Raw genomic sequence first — 19145 nt, 5'->3', positions numbered from 1 at the left:
TTGCGGTGGAACGAAACTAAAACCGAAACGAAAAACATTTCGTTCCGACACCCTGGCACAGGTGATACAGAGTCTCAACCAACACAGTAACCGCGAACACACACATTCACACGCAAGGAAAGGGATAATATTAATAATTGTTGGGGTTTTATGTCCGAAAACAACGATATGATATGAGAGACGCCGTAGCGAATGGCTCCGGAAATTTTGACCATTGGCTATTAACGTGTACCGAGATCGCACAGAACACGGGCATCTAGCATTTTGCCTCCGCGGCTGGGATCAAACCCGCGACCTTTGGGTCACCGCTACACCACCGCGGCGAACGCAAGGAAAGTGAGGAAACTGAAGACAGAACACCCCTAGAAGACGCTCAAGTACCATCCACTCGTCCACATGGTCCGCAACGGGGACCACGTGGATTACGCAAAGACCGGCGTCAATGCTTCCTACAATAAATCTGCTGAGAGAGCCAGGCCTCTCATCATTACCGGTGTCTTGAACATTGATTTATCAAGACCCAAAAATGTTTGGTCCTTATATTACGTGAAAGACGGATTGGATGTGGCGGGGGCATCAAAAGACCTCGCTGCCACGTCCATGACCGGAGGTAGAGTGACCTCCGGAGGCATCATAGATCATTTCATCGTAAGAGGCATCCAGGATTTCCACCAGCTGTACTATACCTCGCACATCACTACACTTAGACCCCTCGTAACCGCGATCACGAACGGATCCGATTAACAACTCCGGTCCAGCTGCTGGTGCTCACTGGTCACGGTGATGATGACCTTGTTCGAGAACTCTCAAGAACCCCTTCTACACATACACTCGGGTTCGTGAAACGTGCGTGCGTTCTCCGTCATAACGGACAAGTATAAGCATTACAACTAGTAACTGTGACTGTAACGTACGTGCAGTGCGCCTACGCGTGCCATTCGGCTGTGTATATATCTTGGGAAACTTTCCTAAATGAAGCTTAGTTGCGACTTACGCCTGTCCTGTGGGTCTGTATTCCTTCTTTGTCCTGTTCGGATTCGCGCTATATATCCAGTATTGATGAATATAAGCACTGCATATCAGCTTACCGCGTCTCCATGGTGTTGGTAACACCCATGTGTCTGTTGCCATCGCTACGCAACTGTAAACAACTGGTTTTATAATAGATATGCGACTCTTCAACATATGAGTGTGCGTATACCACTTCCATATTTCTCTAGCGTTATTCCGTAACATTTCGCTCAATGTGAAGAATTACGCCAGTCACCATCCCGCGCATGCTTCGCATAACATCGATTCCCACGGTACGTGGGATCTGCCAAATTTTTTTTTTTTCTAACGCGTCGACGCGGGCTGCTGTCGTTGTACTGTGTTTACACATGCCTGCCTTGTGCATCAGACATCCTATGAAAGGTGGACGAGGACCGAAAGAAGGCGAAGACGGTCTTGGCGAACGAGTCAGGCCTCACAACGTCAACATGCGCGACCGTTGAGGTCGCACTTGTGCGGGCACGCCCGTAAATCTCCAAAAAAAACATCCCCAACACCTCCGCAATACAAAATCATAACACAGCACCATAGTTCTGTAATTTTGTGGCCTTGATCCATCGCGTCAAAGAGCTTCTTTTCTTACTTTCGCTGCAGTACTCCGGTGTCATGCAAAAAAAAAAAAAAGCATACTAAAATATGGAAGGGGCTACTGCTGTCGCGGGTCACAACGCACATGGTTCATTAATTAAATACGCGCATACGGGCCGTATATTTTCCGACATCTGAAGCTTAACTGACAATCGTTCAGGGTTCTTCCTGACGTTGCTGCGGCCCTGAAAAACAATAAGTGAAAATGTACGCCAGCTTTCTTTTGTCGCGTGCTAATTTTCCTTGCTTTCTGGTGATACGAATTTCGGATGATACGAATATTTTTGGTGGTCCCGTGAGATTCGTATCACCGAGGTTTCACTGTAACATGATGGGCGAGAGAACGAGTACAGAGAAAGAAAGAAAGAAAGAAAGAAAGAAAGAAAGAACGAAAGAAAGAAAGAAAGAAAGAAAAATTCTTGGCGAAAAAAGTTTCTTTGCGAGGCAGGATTCGAACCCGTGTTCCCACGATATCCGAAGGCGAGCATCTTAAAGGGGCCCTGCAACACTTTTCCAAGCAACCATCGAATAGCTTCATTAAATAAGTTTATTGCCTCACGGATCGACCGCTGCAAAAATTTTTAAAATCCGTCAAGTACGAGCGGAATTACAGAGATTTATCGCACGCTGCAGTCCCTTTCTATCTTCTCTCGTCCCGGCGAGTGCGCTGGACGCTAAGCAGGGAGGGATGGCAAGGAGGAAAGAAGTTACGTCGCACCTGCGTCATGACCTTGAGCACTCTTTCTTTCTTCTCGTTTTTCTTCGAACGCGCGTCTTATCGCGAGCTCAAGCGCGGGCACGTGGCGACCTCCCACGACGGCCTCTGAAACTATGCAGCTCGCGATGCTCAAATCAGCCAATTGCCGTGAATTTGGGTATATGGCATCATTTGTAGAAAGAAGAGGGAACGATTTCTAGCTGCCTTTGGAAGTTTATTGTAAATTCCAGGCCGCGTGCCGCGCTATGGTGTTTAGCTCGTGTGTCCTCAGGAGCCTCGGCTAGCGATCGGCAGCGTTTTCCAGCAAGGAGGCGGGAAAGGGAAGTTAGGGTGATGATGAGAGATGTGAGGGTAAAGAGGAGGAAAGAGAGCAAAGCATAGCGTAGAAAGAATGAGAAAGAGAGAAATAGAGAGAAAGAAAAAGAAAGGGAGAAAGAATCAAATAAAGACAGAGAGAAAAAGATCAAAATAAAGAGGAGGCAAGCGAGAACGCGAGAGAAAGAAAGATAAAGAAGAGAAAGAAAGATAGAAAGAGGAAGAAAGAGTGAGAGAAAGTGATGGGGACAAACAATTAAATAAGGGAGTGAGAATGGGAAGTGAGGGTGAGGCGGAGAGATGCAAGGAGGAGGAAAAGGAGGACGGGAAAGAGTAAAACATAGCATAGACAGGATGAGCAAGAGAGAAAAACAAATGTAGAATGATAAAGAAAGAGTGAAAGAGAGAATCAAAGGAAGAGAGAAAAAAAGATAGAACGAGAAAGCAAGCGAGAAATAGAAAGAGAGAGATAGAGAAAGAAAGCGAATAAATAGGAAGAAAAATAATAGAAAGACCGAGAAACAGAAAGAAATAGACAGAGAGAAAGAAAAAAATAATCAGAAAAAAAGACAGAAAAAACGAAAAAGAGAAAAGAGAGCAGGAAATAAAAAGCAAACTAAAGAGAAACAAAGAAGCTCCGCATTTCCGTCAGGCTTGGCACCACTAGTGCGAAGCTGGCTTAATTTTTCTGGATACTTTCGATAATTCGGCATTAGGTTAATTCTGGCATCTTTTCCGTTCTCGTGAAATCCGAATCAACGAGCTTTTACTGTTTATGTATGTGCCGGCCAGTGGTGTAGCCAGGGCAGGGGGGGGGGATTCATCAGTCCCCCCCACCGAAAAAATCTTTCTCGCTACGCTACTGGCGCCGGCCTCCCTCCGCTTGTTAATGCCAGGGGAGAGAGCAGACGGCGCGCGGGGCAACTTCGGGCACATCTCGATCGCAGCGCCACGAACTTTGGTCGACAGGGAGCGGCCGCTTTTGGCCACGTTTTCCAACTACTATTTTGTTTAGCCAGAGCAAAATGCTCTGGAAGCTGAAAGGTTGAAACATGTGAGCTGAAGCGTGCTCCTTGCGTGCTGTATGCTGAAACTAGACTGAACGGCTGAACCATCAGACACGGGACGATGCGACTGTGTAGCAAGTGTGATTCGTCACGAGCTGTTCTCAAGCGTCCAAAGACAGTAAGCTTACTGTGAAAACATAAATCTTCTTTCTGGCATAGAAAATTGCATTTTTTTTTGCGGGCATGGAGTCTTGGCTTTGGACGGGCTGTTAGAGGCGGTTAGAGGTACCGCAAACTTATGTTTACCAGCTTCACCATAAGTTGCAAAAGCTCGTTGGATTGAATTGATCCAGCCTGTTGTAAGCATTAAGAAAACACAGCGTCGATCTGCATCGGCACTGTAGCTGCCCATCGATAGTGTTGTGATATCTGCCACATAACCACGCTTTTGTGCTTGGCAAGTTCTGTTTTGTGCAGTGTCAAGTGGCTACACTAGTCCTCCTCTCCTTAGGGGGACGCACTGTGCAAAGAATGCTTCTATGTTGCCTTCGAGACGGAGGTGCACGAGACGATTGTGCGGGCACACCTGTTTCAACCGGGCGATTATGTGGCCATCGCTGCATCAGGAGGCAAAGGTAACTTTACACCAAAACAGTATTCGACTGAGCTATGAGATTCATAGCTAGTACTGGCCTCATGTTGTTTCCACGACCTAATATTAGCTGCCAGAGAGTGGATCCGATTAGAAAAGAAATATTATATCTCTCTTGGAAACGACTCGAGGCTGTGTGTGTTATTGTCTGTGTGCATATGGCCATATATTTAGCCCTAGAAATAAAATTCAGTTGTTAGTACAGCGACGTCTTTGTCTGGCCTCCCTCGTATTTTCAGCTCCACCGCTCAAACCAGCAACCCTACACTTCCTTGCATCATAACTTTGGAACAGGGGCAGGCAGTGCGAGATGTTAGGCCGGCTTCTGCGAATACGAGAGTCCGATAAAGCATTGTGCAGCTGGGAGACAAGATAGACGCCTTCCAAGGTGGAGCAGTTATTAAAAACGTCACATCTCGAATCCAACATGAGAGCCTTATTGACAATCCATTGTGAACGGGCCCCCATTTGAGAGTGTGAGAACTGGGATAGTGTAAGTTGTGTGTAGACAGGACGAGTGCTGTTTCTGTAAGATTTCATGTATAACCAGAAATGTGCAGATTTTTTGCAAATGATTCGCCTTAAGAAACAACTGTTTTGTTTCCTTAAAAAAAGCAGTGGCTCGCAATGTAGGCAGAAACGATGCAGCCAAGACACAAATGAGAATATGTTGAACAGGACAAGTGTTATAGGATGCTTGTATGGTGCTATGATGCTTGTCTCTGACATGCTTTCTTTCATGTTGTCTGAGTTCCGGTTGATATTAAACTAGTCCTCCCTTAAGTGCCAATTTACTGTTTAGTTCTATAGCTCAGGTGGTTACAAATCTTTAGCGTCAGTTTGCAACGTGTCGCTCAATAAAAACAGTTACGCCACAGTCCCCGCCACATGCTTCGCATAACATCGACTCTCACGGTACGTGGGATCTGCCGAATTTTTTGTTCTTAGATATATTAAAGGTAAGCAAGCAGCCCTCGCCAAAATACAGAATTGCTATTTGTTGCTATCACGCCATTGGTGCTCCTACTCATTCCCTTTGCTGCTTCTATGAATGCTTGTGTGGCACTATTGATTCATTAATTAGTCATCCTTCTGTTCATAGTGTCTCAGCGTACTTGAGTTTAGTGAGTTTGCAAGCATCATGTTTGTAGCTTTAGAAACTAATTGCCCCTTATATTGCACGTATTCTTCCCTTATAAGAGTGTGCTCACTGAGAACACTTATATGAGGCAAGAGGGTCTAGAGTGGGCTCGAAAAATTTTTGAGTCTAGATAGCATTGCACAACAGAACCAAAAACCAACTTTGCCAATAAAGCATCGTCTGCTGACCTAGCCCACACATAATACCTGCTTTTCATGAACTTTCAACATGTGGATTAAGGTACATCAGTAAGCATTGATGGTCAAGCAACGGGGCTATATTTGGCCATTGTTTGACATTACCTGCGAAGAGCACATAAGTGTGGTGCCATTTCTTGCTCAGCAAACAAATCTCATATGGGGCATCTCCATTGAGCTTGAGCAAGCCAAGAAATATCTGAAGCCATGCGAACTTGTATTCAAAGGTTGACTTCTGGCCAAAGGTTTAGGGCACTGCTGTTCTAAATTCTTTAAAAAAAAAGCATTGTTGGAAAACTAAATAAAGTGGTAAATGATGTAAGATGTATTGTGGTTCTGGCACGAGGTAGAAAATGAAACACAATGGATAGGAAGGAGGGACAGAAAGAACAGTGAATCTGTTGTACAGAAGCACTCAGTACATACATACAGCATTGGCATGCTCAGTCCTATCAAGCATGCTGCATGCATAAAAAATTTTGCAGGATGCATGGACAGGACGGGCTAATCAAGATGGAAAAGTGGAATTGGTGTAGAGGATGTAAAGATTGGTATTTGTTATTGTGTGGCGAGAGTGGGGGAACATTGATGCAGACATGACCCTTAATGTAAGATGCTTCTCCAGCGGCTCTTGAGCCGGCAAATACCGACTCTTACCTTGTAGACATGAGTCTCTCCTAGCTGGTGCATGCAGCCGCACAAAGTGCAGTGGGAGGGCAAGTGCATTCAAAATTGCACTTTGATTAAAGTGAAGGAACTGAATGCTGCTGCTTTTTTCACAGCAGGCCCATAAATTTCACCCATGGTCAGCAAGCAGCAGGAAAATATTTCTTTATTCTCCCACCACAAGATTAAAGCCCTTTTAACTACATTTCAATTTTATTCTTTAGATAAGAAATTTCAAGAGGATTTTGTTGTGCTTTTTCATTTCTCTCACAATTTTGTGTATGATAACCAAACTGTGTTTTTCAATAAGTGATAAATTAAATACAGCATAGAGTGATAGATACGTCACCGACATTTTCAAAGACTGGAAATAGAAGTGTTGCTGACTGTCAACACTGTTCTTTCCAAGTGTGTAGATCACTGTGCTTGGTGTGCAGTGCTAACGTTGAACTCTGTGGAACGGAATCTGAATAGTTTGAGAATTGGATTGATTGTGGTGATGCAGGAAGTTGGGTGAGTTCAGAAATTGGACACTATTTAGTAATCACAGCACTTTGAAGAAAGGACTCAAGAAAAACAGAACAGGAGCCGTAAATGTTTCCGTCCCATTCATGTCTTCTTTTTTTTTTTCTTGAATATGCTGGATGCATTATCTGCCTTGTTACGCCTGCAGACTCAACTGTGCTGGCATATGTGATGAAGCTGCTCAATGAACGCCATAAGTATGGGCTTCGGCTGGTGCTACTGTCAATCGATGAAGGCATCACAGGATACAGAGATGATTCACTGAAGGTATGCAGGCAATTTTTCTCCAAAACCTTCTTGTAACTGTGGTCACCCTGACTACAACGAGAGATGAAAAGAAGCGCTGTATGGTCACTGGCTTTCATCTGCTCAAGACTTGGAGTACATCTTTGTTTAGTCATTTATTTTATTCAAAAATACTGTATAGGCCCAACATTGGGCACTGAGTAAGGGGGGCTCCACATACTCATTTTCTCTATATGGAGAACATACTTGGCAGTAGTTAGATTACACTTGGGGGCTGGTAATTTAGTAATGCAATGAATTACTTCAAGTAACTGATTTTTAAAAAATTATTCTTTACTTTCCCAATTACTTTTCACTAAACTATAGCACGTTCACTTCCCTTGTGGCATTTAAAATTGACCAAGAAAAGCAAACCGAAAACTCAGCAGCCCTTTCTCAGTCGGGAAAATAGGGGCAACTGATGCTTGGCATGTGCATGCCCGACCTACTGCTTTTCTCTCTCTCTCTCATGAGCCCTTTCCCTCCCCTGCGAAAGTGAAACTGCTCTGATTTGTTGTAGTGGGCGTGGGCACACCTGTGCAGTTGGCATCATGCCTGATGACTCATGTTTTGGCACTGGCGCCAGAACATGGCAAGCCCATGATACAGAGAGCATCAGTTATTGAAAAACGGCTCATACCAATGGGCATGTGGCCGGTGCACTTTCGAGGGCCACATCGATTGATTTTAGGGATGGGCGAGTAGCAAATTTAAAGTTCAAAGTGAACTCGAAGCGAATAGTGATTTTGTCGAATAATTTCGAATAGAATAGTTCGAATAGCATATATCGCATATTATAAAGAAAAATAAGCTTTTTTGTCAGGACCCAACTAACTTGCACAATATTTTTAAGATTTGGAACTAGGTGTGCGCGAATGTCACTTTTTTGGTTTGAAGTGGAAGCAAATTCGAATAGTGGCAGGATTTGAATAGTAATAAGGCTCAAGTCATAAACTTCAAAAATATGTTACGTTTTAAAATTTGCTATACCTAACATATATAAGTCTGCTATACTTATCGCATATAACCTTCAGGTGTGGCTTTGCAGCAGTGCGGATTTTCTCTGGATAGGTGGTTTGACGGCATAGCAGCCCCCATGCTGCAGTGAAACCACCTTTTCAGGCTGGTCACATACGGTCAAACATACGTCTATTCATTTATTTCAAATACTGAAATATTCGTTCAAACCTTCAAAGTGCTCGAATATTCGCCCATCCATAATAGATTCATTTCCGTGCCGGCGCTGAGGTCTTCATGTATGAGAACCCTGCCACCGAAATCTGTAGCTCATAACAAGCTTTGCTTGAAAATGAAGAAAAGTTCATCTGTGTAGCAAAGCTCAAGCGTAGGATTGCCTCATTCCACGCCCAGTAGGAATGAGACAGCTGCTTCTGCGATGCAGCAAAGATATCTGAGATTTCAATGTGTATGTGTTGTAAATAATGGGTGCATGAGTGAGCACATGAATGATGGACATTTACTAAAGTAACTTCAAACTAAATTCTTTTCAAAAGCAATATTAATATAATTCATTACTTTTGGTCAGCATAATTTGTAATGTAATTTAATGATGCTCTAAAAATTCTCTAGAAGTAATTAGTAATTTAATTTAATTACTTTTTAGGAGTAATTTTGTTACACACAACCCATAATAAAGTCTTGTATTACATAATTTCTCTTGAAAAATTATGTCACGGTGAGCAGTGGAAAAGATTTAAGATTGAACAAACATAAATGGATAAGGCATCAGTGATTCCACTCCTGCGCCAACTGCGCCAAAGTGCGCCAAATTGTATTTACTGCGCCATCCTGATAATATCGACGAAAATTGCGCCAAACTGCGCCAAAGTCTCGGGTTTGGGGGCGTCTATCACCGGCAATCGCACGGCCGGCGCGTCATAACATGTGCAGCTTGATCTTGGGGCTGCCAAAGTCGCAACCATGGACCAAGAATTATTCCGCTGAATAAATAGCGCTCGGGCGTGCGTCCCGAATAAGCCACAATGCCAAGCACGGTGCCGATGCAGCTTCTGTTCTGCAAGTCGGCTCGACAGCAAAACGCGCTCTCCGCAGAGGCTCGTGACGTCTAGGCCTCTCGGTAGCGAGAAAGTGCGACGGCGATTCATCGGCGGACGTCGTCTGTTTTAGAAACGCTGCTGATAGCTCGTTTCAAGCGTCGCACGGCACGTAAGGAAAGCAATGTTCAGTAATAACTACATGTGTGCTGCTAAAATGTCTGTCACTTCTGTTTCCAGACATCGCGGAATGAAATCTGGGATCGCTAGCAGTATATATATGGAACAATATCAAATTTTCCTTGCTTCGCGTTTATGGAAGAGCACGCTAACGGTGGAAACGCGTTCACACTTTTCCTCGGATATACTTTATCCATGGATCTTCATTAGGAAGAGCTTTTTCGTAATTGCTTATACCAGCACGTCCGAGTTTAATCACTCTGCGGTGAATAACCCCTAAAAGGCCCTGCCCTTTCGAGCTCACGTGCTAGGGTTTCAATTCGAATTTTTTGCTTGCTTTTTAAAAATGTCATCTCATTAATAAAAGCATATATCCTGGTCGTAGCAGTCGCAAATACGCAGCTGTCAGTAGCGGGCCCGTCGCTGACGGCCCACAGTGAAGCGGCTACCCCATGTTACACGTCCGTCCCTCGCTTTCAGGGGTCAATAGCTGACGACGGGTAAAAAAACTCAGTTTCGCTTAAGGGCGAAGCAATGAATGCGATACCAACAAATTGTATTGTTAAACGAAGTAACGCTAGCAGCTAACTCTTTTGGATTCGATCTCGCGTAACTCAACAAAACACTAGCTTAAGGGAATATGGCCGCTCCAGGAACCGAAGCGTTTTCTTGCTCTGAGTTCTCTAAACACGAAGTAAGTGTTGAGAGCACAGCGAGTTTACGAGCCGTCTCCTGATGCCTCGAGATGGCGCGCGCGCAAGCGACTGCGCCCTTCGAACGATGCGGTCCCCCCTCCCCCCCCCCGCTCCTCTGGCGTCCTTTCATGCTCCTTACGAAAGACGGGCGGGGCGTTTCCTCTCTGTTTGATGAGCAATCGACGGCAGGCCCGCACGAGATGTTATCTCATGCGCTGTCCGTGCGACGGTGACAGACGGCCGGCTAGCTTAATCTCCGCTTCAGCTGCGTTCGTCGCCAGCGCTCGCGAGCTTTTACCCGCGGCTAGAATGCGCGTGGTGATGTTATTAATTTGGTCTTTATACAGAAAATTACGGCAATGGCAACGACAAAAATCCGCGGAGAGCGTCCATATAATTGTTATCACAATAAACATTTAAAAAAAATTGAGGAGCCATTTCACTCTGTGAAGTGGATGACAAGCGAAGCTGTTTCGCGCATGGCAAGGAGGTGACATGGTGGAGGACAGTTTGGTATGTAAGGCCAGGTTGTTAACGTTCAATACGCAATATTAATGCGAAAGCATCAGATGCTTTATCAAACACGAAGTTGACCGTCGGCGGCGTCAATCGATTGATGCAAAAATAATAATGTGATGACGCCATCACGACGTCATAGATTGTCAAAACTTGTGACGTCATCATGGCGTCATATATCGTGATGTCACGTGATGACGCCATCACGACATCGTCGCTTTACACTGCTTCCGTAATCGGTGCGCCGATCATGGAGCTAGCACAAAACCAGGTGAGGTGCAGAAAGCTTGCAGGGATGGAGGGGGAGGATCAACCCGTCGATCGAGAAGAAAAAGAACCTGGCTTTCGCCTTGGAGTTTTCTTAGGGGAATGCATTAGGGACAGTGTGGCTCTTTGGCATTGAGGCACTGCTGTATATCACGGCGTTTGTCTACAATGTCTGCTGATAACCACATAGATGTATTTAGAGTGTTATTTCATAAAGTTCAATTTTATTGATCTGGTATTCTGTTTATTTGCTAGTGTCGAAAATAATCGCCGAAGAGGTTAATTCAGAACACTCAACTGCATGAGCCCTTATTTTTTCATTAGCGAGTGAAGTATGGAGTTCTCCTGAGATGATTTTTTCCATGAGATTTGCAATGAATCGAAATATTTCTAGCCTTCATAAGAGCCCCATAGTAATATTCCGGTGCTTGAATTTATTGCAATATGCTTCTGTAGTGCACTCCAGGATGTAAAATTCGCTGCTCCAGAGTGCTCCCAGTTGCAAAATTATCTGCTCCAAAGTGCTCCAAGATGAAAATTTTGCTGCTCCAAAGTGCTCCAAAACGGAAATTTTGCTGCTCCAAAAATTGCTCCAAATCAGAAATCCTCGGTAGCATCACTGGGCATGCAAAATGTATGTAGCGATAATCGCACAATTACACATTGCCCACTTTCACAACAGCTCCTGTCACGGGTCTGCACTATGCACAGCCAACTGAAAAAGGTTTTGCAGCAAGGAGGTTTACGAAAAAGTCAGGTATTCTGGCTACTTTGCCACTTGGTGAGAAATATATGCAAGCAATGTAGTAGGCCTTTGAAGTACTCTCCACTGTGGCTTTTTGTGCATTGGTGCATAGCTTTGCTACCATGTACTTTTGTTTCTCTTTGAGCCTTGGGCTGTGAAACCATTTTGTGGTTTGGGACACAGTTAACAGTAGTGAGTAGCATAGAGCAAGAAGCATGTTGCCCGCTTGTGCTGCTTCATAAGACTTTCCAACGAAAATTATTGGTGTCTTTTGACTATACCTGATTTTGAGGGTATTGACACGTGTCGGTAAACAAATCAGAATTTTTTGTTTACTTGTGCAGTGGCTGTTCTGTCCACTGAGATATAAGTTGCACATTTTGGTGAACCTCTAAAACTGCATGTCTTGCATACGCAGACTGTCGAGCAAAACCGAGAGGAGTATGGCATTCCATTGGAGGTGCTGTCCTACAAGGTGAGTTGGATCTCAAAAGAGAGTCCATAAATATTTCATATTCCACTTCGATTCAAGCTCTAAGCAAGGGTGGCATCATGGGCGAAGGTTGGGGGGAAGGCGGCTGTGCCCCTGAAATTGGAATCTGCACCCCTGTCAGCCCCCCAGACACGCCAGAAAGCTGAACGTAAAGCTACAGTCTGATATTAAGAGGCCCCGCCCAGACGACCGAAGCACAAAAGCCGATTGCCTCTGCGACTAAAGAAAGAGTCCCGCTCATGCACTCAGCAATGTTCTCCAAGGGCGGAATCACCGGCCGTCTGGCTCGTGACGTCAGTCTGGAGTACACCCCCATTGGTGCGTACTTGTGCACATACGCCTTTGAGAAGGAAATGCCACGGACTTCTAAAGTTGTATCCGAGTGTAGTTCAGTTCCCTCAGGTGTGTCCTTGCTCCCCTGAAGATCCTCTCTCATTCTAGCTATTCCTCCAAGGGGAAACATCCTGGCTCGGAGACTTTGTGGACAATTAAGGCTAATCATGGTATTGATCTCTAGCCATGGTATTGATCTCGTGTAAATTGCAAATGTATGGGCCACGATATGGCACAGATCAAGAAGAAGCTGTTTTTTTTGCCCTGTATGAATTTACTTTAATAAATAGTTACTGTGGTATCTCACAAATTATTTAAATAAAAGCAACAAGATGGGCGCAAGAAAACATGCGCTTTATGTAGGAAATCTATACTGTGGTTCTTGACACTAGAGTAATGTTTGCAGTAATCTTGGCTTTCATGTTCAAGAGCTTAAATTGGTGAATTGGCCATCATGAAAGGTTACAGATAGACAATTGGACATTAAAATCAGGTTTACTGTCATGTTATCAGCCTCACATTTACTGTGTGTGCATGCGTGCTAATGTCATGATGTACTGTAATGTATGAGCAGGGTTTTACTTTATTACAGTGAAGCCGTACCCCTTTCATTTGTCTGAATATTTCGTGGCGCCAGCACAAAACTCCTATAGCGCGTACGTGCCACATAAATTGGGCAAATCCCACTACTCACCACAGACGCTCGCGTGCTCCTCTGCTAGCAGATGTGCACACTCCTTCCGTTTGAGCACAAAAATGCACAAAAAAAATAAGCACAAAAATGTTAGGTTAACAATTGAAGGCAAAGGGTGCGTTGCCACGTGGTGCGCTTGGGAACACGTTCCCACATGCTGCGTATGGGCTAGCAACTTATTCAGCTCATCCTAGGACTGCCATGGTTAGAACTGCCAAAAGAATGTGCATACAATGCTCGACGAAAGAAACAAAATCATCTTGCTCAACAGCTTCGTAGGCAAAACCAGCCATTCTCACCCAAGAAGCCCAGTGCCAGTGACAAGCCCTGTCATGCTTAGACCACGGAAATTAAAGACACCAGAAGAACACACCAGTAGTTATCGTCAGTGATTTGAACATTGACATCGTGAAACACTCCAACAAGTACTGGTTCTTGTCGTTTGTCAGGGATAACTTTGGACTGAAATGCTACAACAACCCCAATCAACCAACCACGTCGAAGAGGTTATGTTTGGATTTAGTCTTGGCAAAGAATGTAGTGAAATTGGTCCCGGAACCACTCACGGCCTAACCACAGTGACCAAAAAGCAATTGTTGCTGCCATTACTCTAAAGTAATAATAAAACATATCCCCCCTCCCCCATCAGCTTGTGTGGTGCGTAATACAGCTTCACAGAACATTCATGTTCGCAGGGCATGGGATGGCAGCCAATTTCTTTTGCATTATTGCTACTTCTAACTGGGGTGGTTGACAGGCTCACTTGCACAATAATTGCCCAGGGAAGGGTGTTGTTCAGGTGAGACGTGACCAGTTATTTGCTGAATTAATGTAACGTCGTTGCATTAGTTGGGTTCCTTCTCATTTTCTGGGAACGTTGGCCTACTTGCATGGCAAACTGTTACTGATAACAAGGCGAGAGCAGCCTTATTTGCATTGATCACCGTTTGTGCAGGCTTTGTAGTGCTCCAATGCTTTGCAGGACCTCTATGGCTGGAGTATGGACGAAATTGTGGCACAGATTGGGCGCAGAAACAACTGTGAGTTTTTATCAAAGGAGTTATAGGTCACATTGCTTTGTAGTCCATCATATGAGATGAAACACATAGGAGTGAGCAGAATGTAACAACTGTTTGCATTATCCACCAGGTAGTTTGTGAAGGAAGTGACATTCCAGAAAGAAATCGGCATTTCATCCGAGCAGCCCAGATGTAGAAAGTGGTTGCACTGAAGTGCGAGAGAGCCCGCTCAAAAAAAGGAAGACACTTGCCCTGTAGTGACAAGCTGGCATTACACCCTGTTCAATGCAGCCAGCAGTGGTGTTCATCAATCTGATTATAACACTACACATCACATCTTTTAAAAAAGTGCCTTGGAAAAGCTTTTCCAAGGGTGCACTTCACAGTAAGGCATTGTTTTAACCCTTTGAGGGTCACATATTTTCACCAAATGTGACTCCCCAGGGTCAGTTCTTTTTGTTGCACATTTAAAACGTTCAGTGTCCTATTTAGAAAAAAATGTAGCCAATATGTTCTAGAGCGACCATGAAGTGAGAAAAATGTATTGTACATGCATATAAATGCATTGTTTATTCACATGTAATAAAAATAACATTGAGAAAAAAGCTTATATTAATAACCAAAATGTATGCTCATCAGAATAAACATATTTCACAGCCTTAAAAAAATGCACACAACAGATGACTGTTACCTTTGTACCAGTCAGAATCATCATGCCACGCCCGCTTATGGGAAGATGCTCCTTGGTCGGATTAAAATTTTGAACTAGTTAGCGATTTCTCATCTTGGCGGCTGACATCTAATGAATCTGACTCCAATTTGGCAGTAGGCCGAATCGAAGGAATCGCTCCTTGACCCACTTGCAGCTTGGAAAACGGCATGCATGTCCATGCCGTCATCGCCGTATATTTGAGCACATGCAAGAAAACTGTGGCTCTGTGCTCGTCACTCAGCCCAAATGAGTGAAAAACTGCTTATGATGACCATTTATAGTATTGCCAACGAGAGGCTGTCAATTTCCACGATTCTCAAGACAGAAAACGCGCAGGCATGGCTGCATTGTTTGTATATAGCGGCATCGTTCGTATGTACCAGCGCCCACCTCTGAACAGCTGAAATTGTACCCCTCTTGATGATAAATGAGCTAGGATCAAGCGGTCACCTTTTCAGAGATTAGAAACCAGATAGACGTTAGTTTGTACCAGTGCATCAAATGGAAACATCCTATGAGACAAAACCAAACTTACTGCTGTGCACTTGCAGATGTCCGAGCGATGTTTAGTGCGCCGGCCAAAACAACGCTTAAGAAAACCTTAGAACGGAAACCGAAATTCACCGGCGCAAGAAAAAAATTCCTTGCATCCCCCTGGGGGACAGCACTTGCTGGACGAAAACAACCTGAAAAAGTAGCATGTTTTTTAAACATACAGACAGTGCTATAAATCAACCATTTGGGATTTGTTTGTGGTGCCATATATTTATGCCATAAGCCCTCAGAGGGTTAATGAGGGCTAAGAACAACACCAGCAGCCTTTTGTTTTGAGTGTTGTGTTGACAGATCCATTGTTTACAATCTCATGTAGGCACTTTCTGTGGAGTGTTCCGTCGACAGGCACTGGATCGTGGTGCAGCAAAGCTTGGTGTCAATAAGATGGTCACAGGTGAGGTTTCAAATGCTGTTATATAGATGCGTTTTATTGATGACTCGATCCAAGCGACGTCTAGGAAAGTAGGTGGGGCTTAGTACTATTTGAAAAGACGTAAGGATGGGCTTGTTGGTGGTGAAAGCGCAGCGTCCTGTCGTCACTTTCTTTGTCTGTGTCTTTTTAGTACTATTTAACAACATACAGAACTGCATGGTGACTTCAAGTGTCTTTAATAGCAGCAGGGAAACAAGTTAAGCAAACAGCACTCGTGTGGCTTATTTCATTGTCTTCACACCACTATATAAGGTCAGTTATGTGATAGACTTCAGGCATTAATTTGTTGGGTGGGCTTGTCATAGCCATTCGCAGTGGAACCTCAAAATATGAGTAATAGAGCATAAAACCTTTTAACTTTGATGTCTGCTGCTCACATTTCCCATTCACCAGCATTGCTTTGTCAGCTTATGTCTTATAAACAAAGCGTTCTTTCACACATTCCCGCCAAAAATGAACCTACTAGGCAATAATTATATGGTTTAGTATCTGTTCTCATTTGCGGTTCTTTCTCCATAAGCATGAATATTTGACACTCATCTACAGATTTTTCAGACATGCCTGAAAATTTAAATGCCTTTGTTACGCTGCCTCAAGCTCCACAGCATCAATGTGAGAAACTCTGAAGTTTTGGGCGCTGAAGCTCTTCAATGTCCGATTCTTCAAACTTCCTGCTCTGATTGCAGGTCTGAAATGGCATTGAATCCACCACCGCTGCCGCATTGGTTATCTCGCAGCCTTGAACTAGCACTGCTGTGCGTCAGTCTGTTTGCAGCCATAGCGGATCACAAAACTCAGCTTTGCCGCAGTGGCAAGGTATTATGCGGTGAAGCGTATTAAATATCAGAAGGGGCTGCTGTCACGGGACATAGCATGTGTTCCTCAACTTTACACGAGCGCACTAGCAGTCTCCTCTTAGTAAGACCTCATTAATATGGAGCTGGTTTAAACATACCAACAGTTAGAACATCCCAGTATTCATAGGAATGCTTAATTAAGCCGCAAACGCTAGGTCTACCTGTTAGTTCGCACCTTGACCACTTTCTGTAAGATAAGGGTTTACTGTGCCCCTCAACTCGCGGTGTGGCTGACACCACAGAGAGCCGCTAGAGGTGTTACACTAGCTGGGAACAATCGTCTGTTGCTGTATAAATTCCTGCACACTCATCAGGGGAAAGCTGGACGGGTTGCCTGCTGTGCCACCACACCCAATAGGTTCCGTGTCATTATTTCAAAATGCTCCTGGTATCTTAATCGTGTAATATGACACGGTCGAGCATAAGAGCTGTAATTTCTTCACGCTTTGCTGCTATTGGGGGAACTTGTCAGGAGACACAAATTTGCCCTTGGCGGTTAGTGCATGGTGGAGTGGGGTCAGTAAGTGTTTGCAAGAGTATGTGTACTGGCAGGCCTTTAGAGTTATTTTGGACATGGCTCTGGCAATTTGACCACTTGAGTGAAGTAAAAAAAAACAAAAAAAAACAAGCATTCGTTCTTTTAAATATTTTGCTGTCCCTAGAGAGTCCAAAATGCCCTACCTTCTTTTACAATTGAACCCTTACCAACTAGCTCAACTTTCTGTTGTTCTCAGACAGAAAAATCAGATGTTGACTAGTCTGGTCCCCTTGGTTTCGTTGATGGCAGTATTGTTGAGCACAAACATTTTGCACAGAGGTTGTACTGTGAATTTGTAAGCTTTACCTTGGTAAGGAAACTGACCCTTGGTGATGTAATCCTCTGGCTCTTCTCAGCCTTTTGCTGTTTGCTACCACACCTATCCAGAAAATGTCTTCACAAGATAGACAGACAGCCAACTCTTACTATCCCAATTACATGGGTATTTGTAGATCATTGGAGACAGCTATGTGGCCTAATTTAGCAAAGAAATGCGAAGAAATTGAAGTGACGCCATGAAGGTAGCTGCTGATCGTAAAACCACAATGATGCAGTTCGTTTAAGTCTGAGTTTGCGTACCACAAACTGGTTGATGTGGTACTACATGTTAGATGTGCTCGGCTAATGAAACAAGGATGAACAAGAAAATTAAGGCATGAACCCCAACCTTCTCTTGACTTGCCTTCATGTCCACATAACCTCACATCTTGGATGCAGCAGTGCTGACTAGCTCTATTTATTCGTTGGTCTTTTCATCACTCACCTTGCTTGCACAGTTTTGTGAGAACTTGAAATGTCTGCAACCTCTAAGTACAGTGAGAGTCACAAACATCATCTGTTCCCTGCAGGTCACAATGCAGACGACATTGCAGAAACAGTCCTTATGAATGGTAAGTGGTGGCAAAGATGTAAATACTTTCTCTTATTGCCACCTTTGAGAAAGTATTACTGCAGCAGTTGCAGCAAACATAGTTTTTATTTTGACTAGGTGCGTGTTGTCCATGTTGGCGCCTTCAGATTGCGAAGATAGCGACTGCGCTTTTGTCCACAGTGGATGCAAAGAGCAGAAGTTTTATTTGAACTCGGTGCCCTGTGTACGCATATTGAAAACACGGAAGAAGCCGTCAACGATAAAAACGGATTTGACTGCGAGCCACATGCTAAGATTACACACCCTGTGTTCATCACGATGGAAGAATGGCCGCCTCAGTGGCGATAAAGTAATTGCTATGTGAGTGCAGTCCTGCAAGAAAGCATGTCTCTGATGAAGACACTGCAAGGTTGAGCCACTTGTCACTGCTGGTGCTAAGCAGTCACAACATGACTAGAATTGCAGCTACCGCACTGCTTTCCCACAGAGTAAGAACAGTATCTGCAGATTGTTTAGCAAATAAGTGAATATAGTTATGTAGTCTGCACTAGAGCGTACTAGAAAGGGGGAGTGAGTCCACTGCAGCGGGCGGCAAGCGACGACGGTGGAGGAGAAAACGCTGAAAATTTGCGGTGGCGCTTCAGTGGCCTTCACCTGAAGCTCCCGCCTGCTCCAGCGGGTGGAGCTCTGGTGAGGGCACTAAGCTGTTGTCTGCTCGATGCAGCATCGTCTTTTCGACTCACCGCCACCTGCATGTTGTTTTTACCATTTGTTTGCTAGCTTCTTTCTTTTAACCTTGTTGGAATGAAAAAACAATGAAACCAAGTAAAGGTAACACTATCGTTTTGGCTATGGGCAGGGTACTTAGCAAAATGAACGTGTTGGCTTCCTTCAGTTGAATTATTCCTGAAACGTGGTGCGACGCAGTCCACGGCTTTGCAGGAGCGCTGAAGCAGTGCTGCGTGGCCACACTTCAGAGACAACTGCCAGGCTGCCGCCGGCGGTAGTTGTGCATGGCCATAACCATGGCAACAACAGCGGTAACCTTCAGGTGAAAGCGACGGTGGCACTGTCTGGA

At 44.4% G+C, this 19145-nt stretch overlaps 2 protein-coding genes across 2 annotated transcripts in view; both read left to right on the top strand.

Moving 5' to 3' along the window:
* The window catches only part of LOC119393182 (vacuolar protein sorting-associated protein 72 homolog), a 234535-nt gene that overhangs the window by 121951 nt on the left and 93439 nt on the right, over window positions 1–19145 (top strand). The gene's annotated exons all lie outside the window — the stretch shown is intronic.
* Window positions 3607–19145, top strand: part of LOC119393177 (cytoplasmic tRNA 2-thiolation protein 1) — a 38308-nt gene continuing 22769 nt past the window's right edge. The window contains exons 1-7 of the mRNA XM_037660010.2: window positions 3607–3856; window positions 4190–4313; window positions 7008–7126; window positions 11981–12037; window positions 14065–14122; window positions 15685–15762; window positions 18045–18086. Of these exons, the coding sequence (XP_037515938.1) occupies window positions 3800–3856; window positions 4190–4313; window positions 7008–7126; window positions 11981–12037; window positions 14065–14122; window positions 15685–15762; window positions 18045–18086 (535 nt within the window). The 5' untranslated portion in view covers window positions 3607–3799. The remainder of the gene's footprint in view (window positions 3857–4189; window positions 4314–7007; window positions 7127–11980; window positions 12038–14064; window positions 14123–15684; window positions 15763–18044; window positions 18087–19145) is intronic.

Source organism: Rhipicephalus sanguineus, chromosome 5 (genome assembly GCF_013339695.2).
Source record: "Rhipicephalus sanguineus isolate Rsan-2018 chromosome 5, BIME_Rsan_1.4, whole genome shotgun sequence".
NCBI classification, from domain to species: domain Eukaryota; kingdom Metazoa; phylum Arthropoda; class Arachnida; order Ixodida; family Ixodidae; genus Rhipicephalus; species Rhipicephalus sanguineus.
Note: the sequence above shows the minus strand (reverse complement) of the source record. Positions and strands in the feature narration are given on the sequence as shown.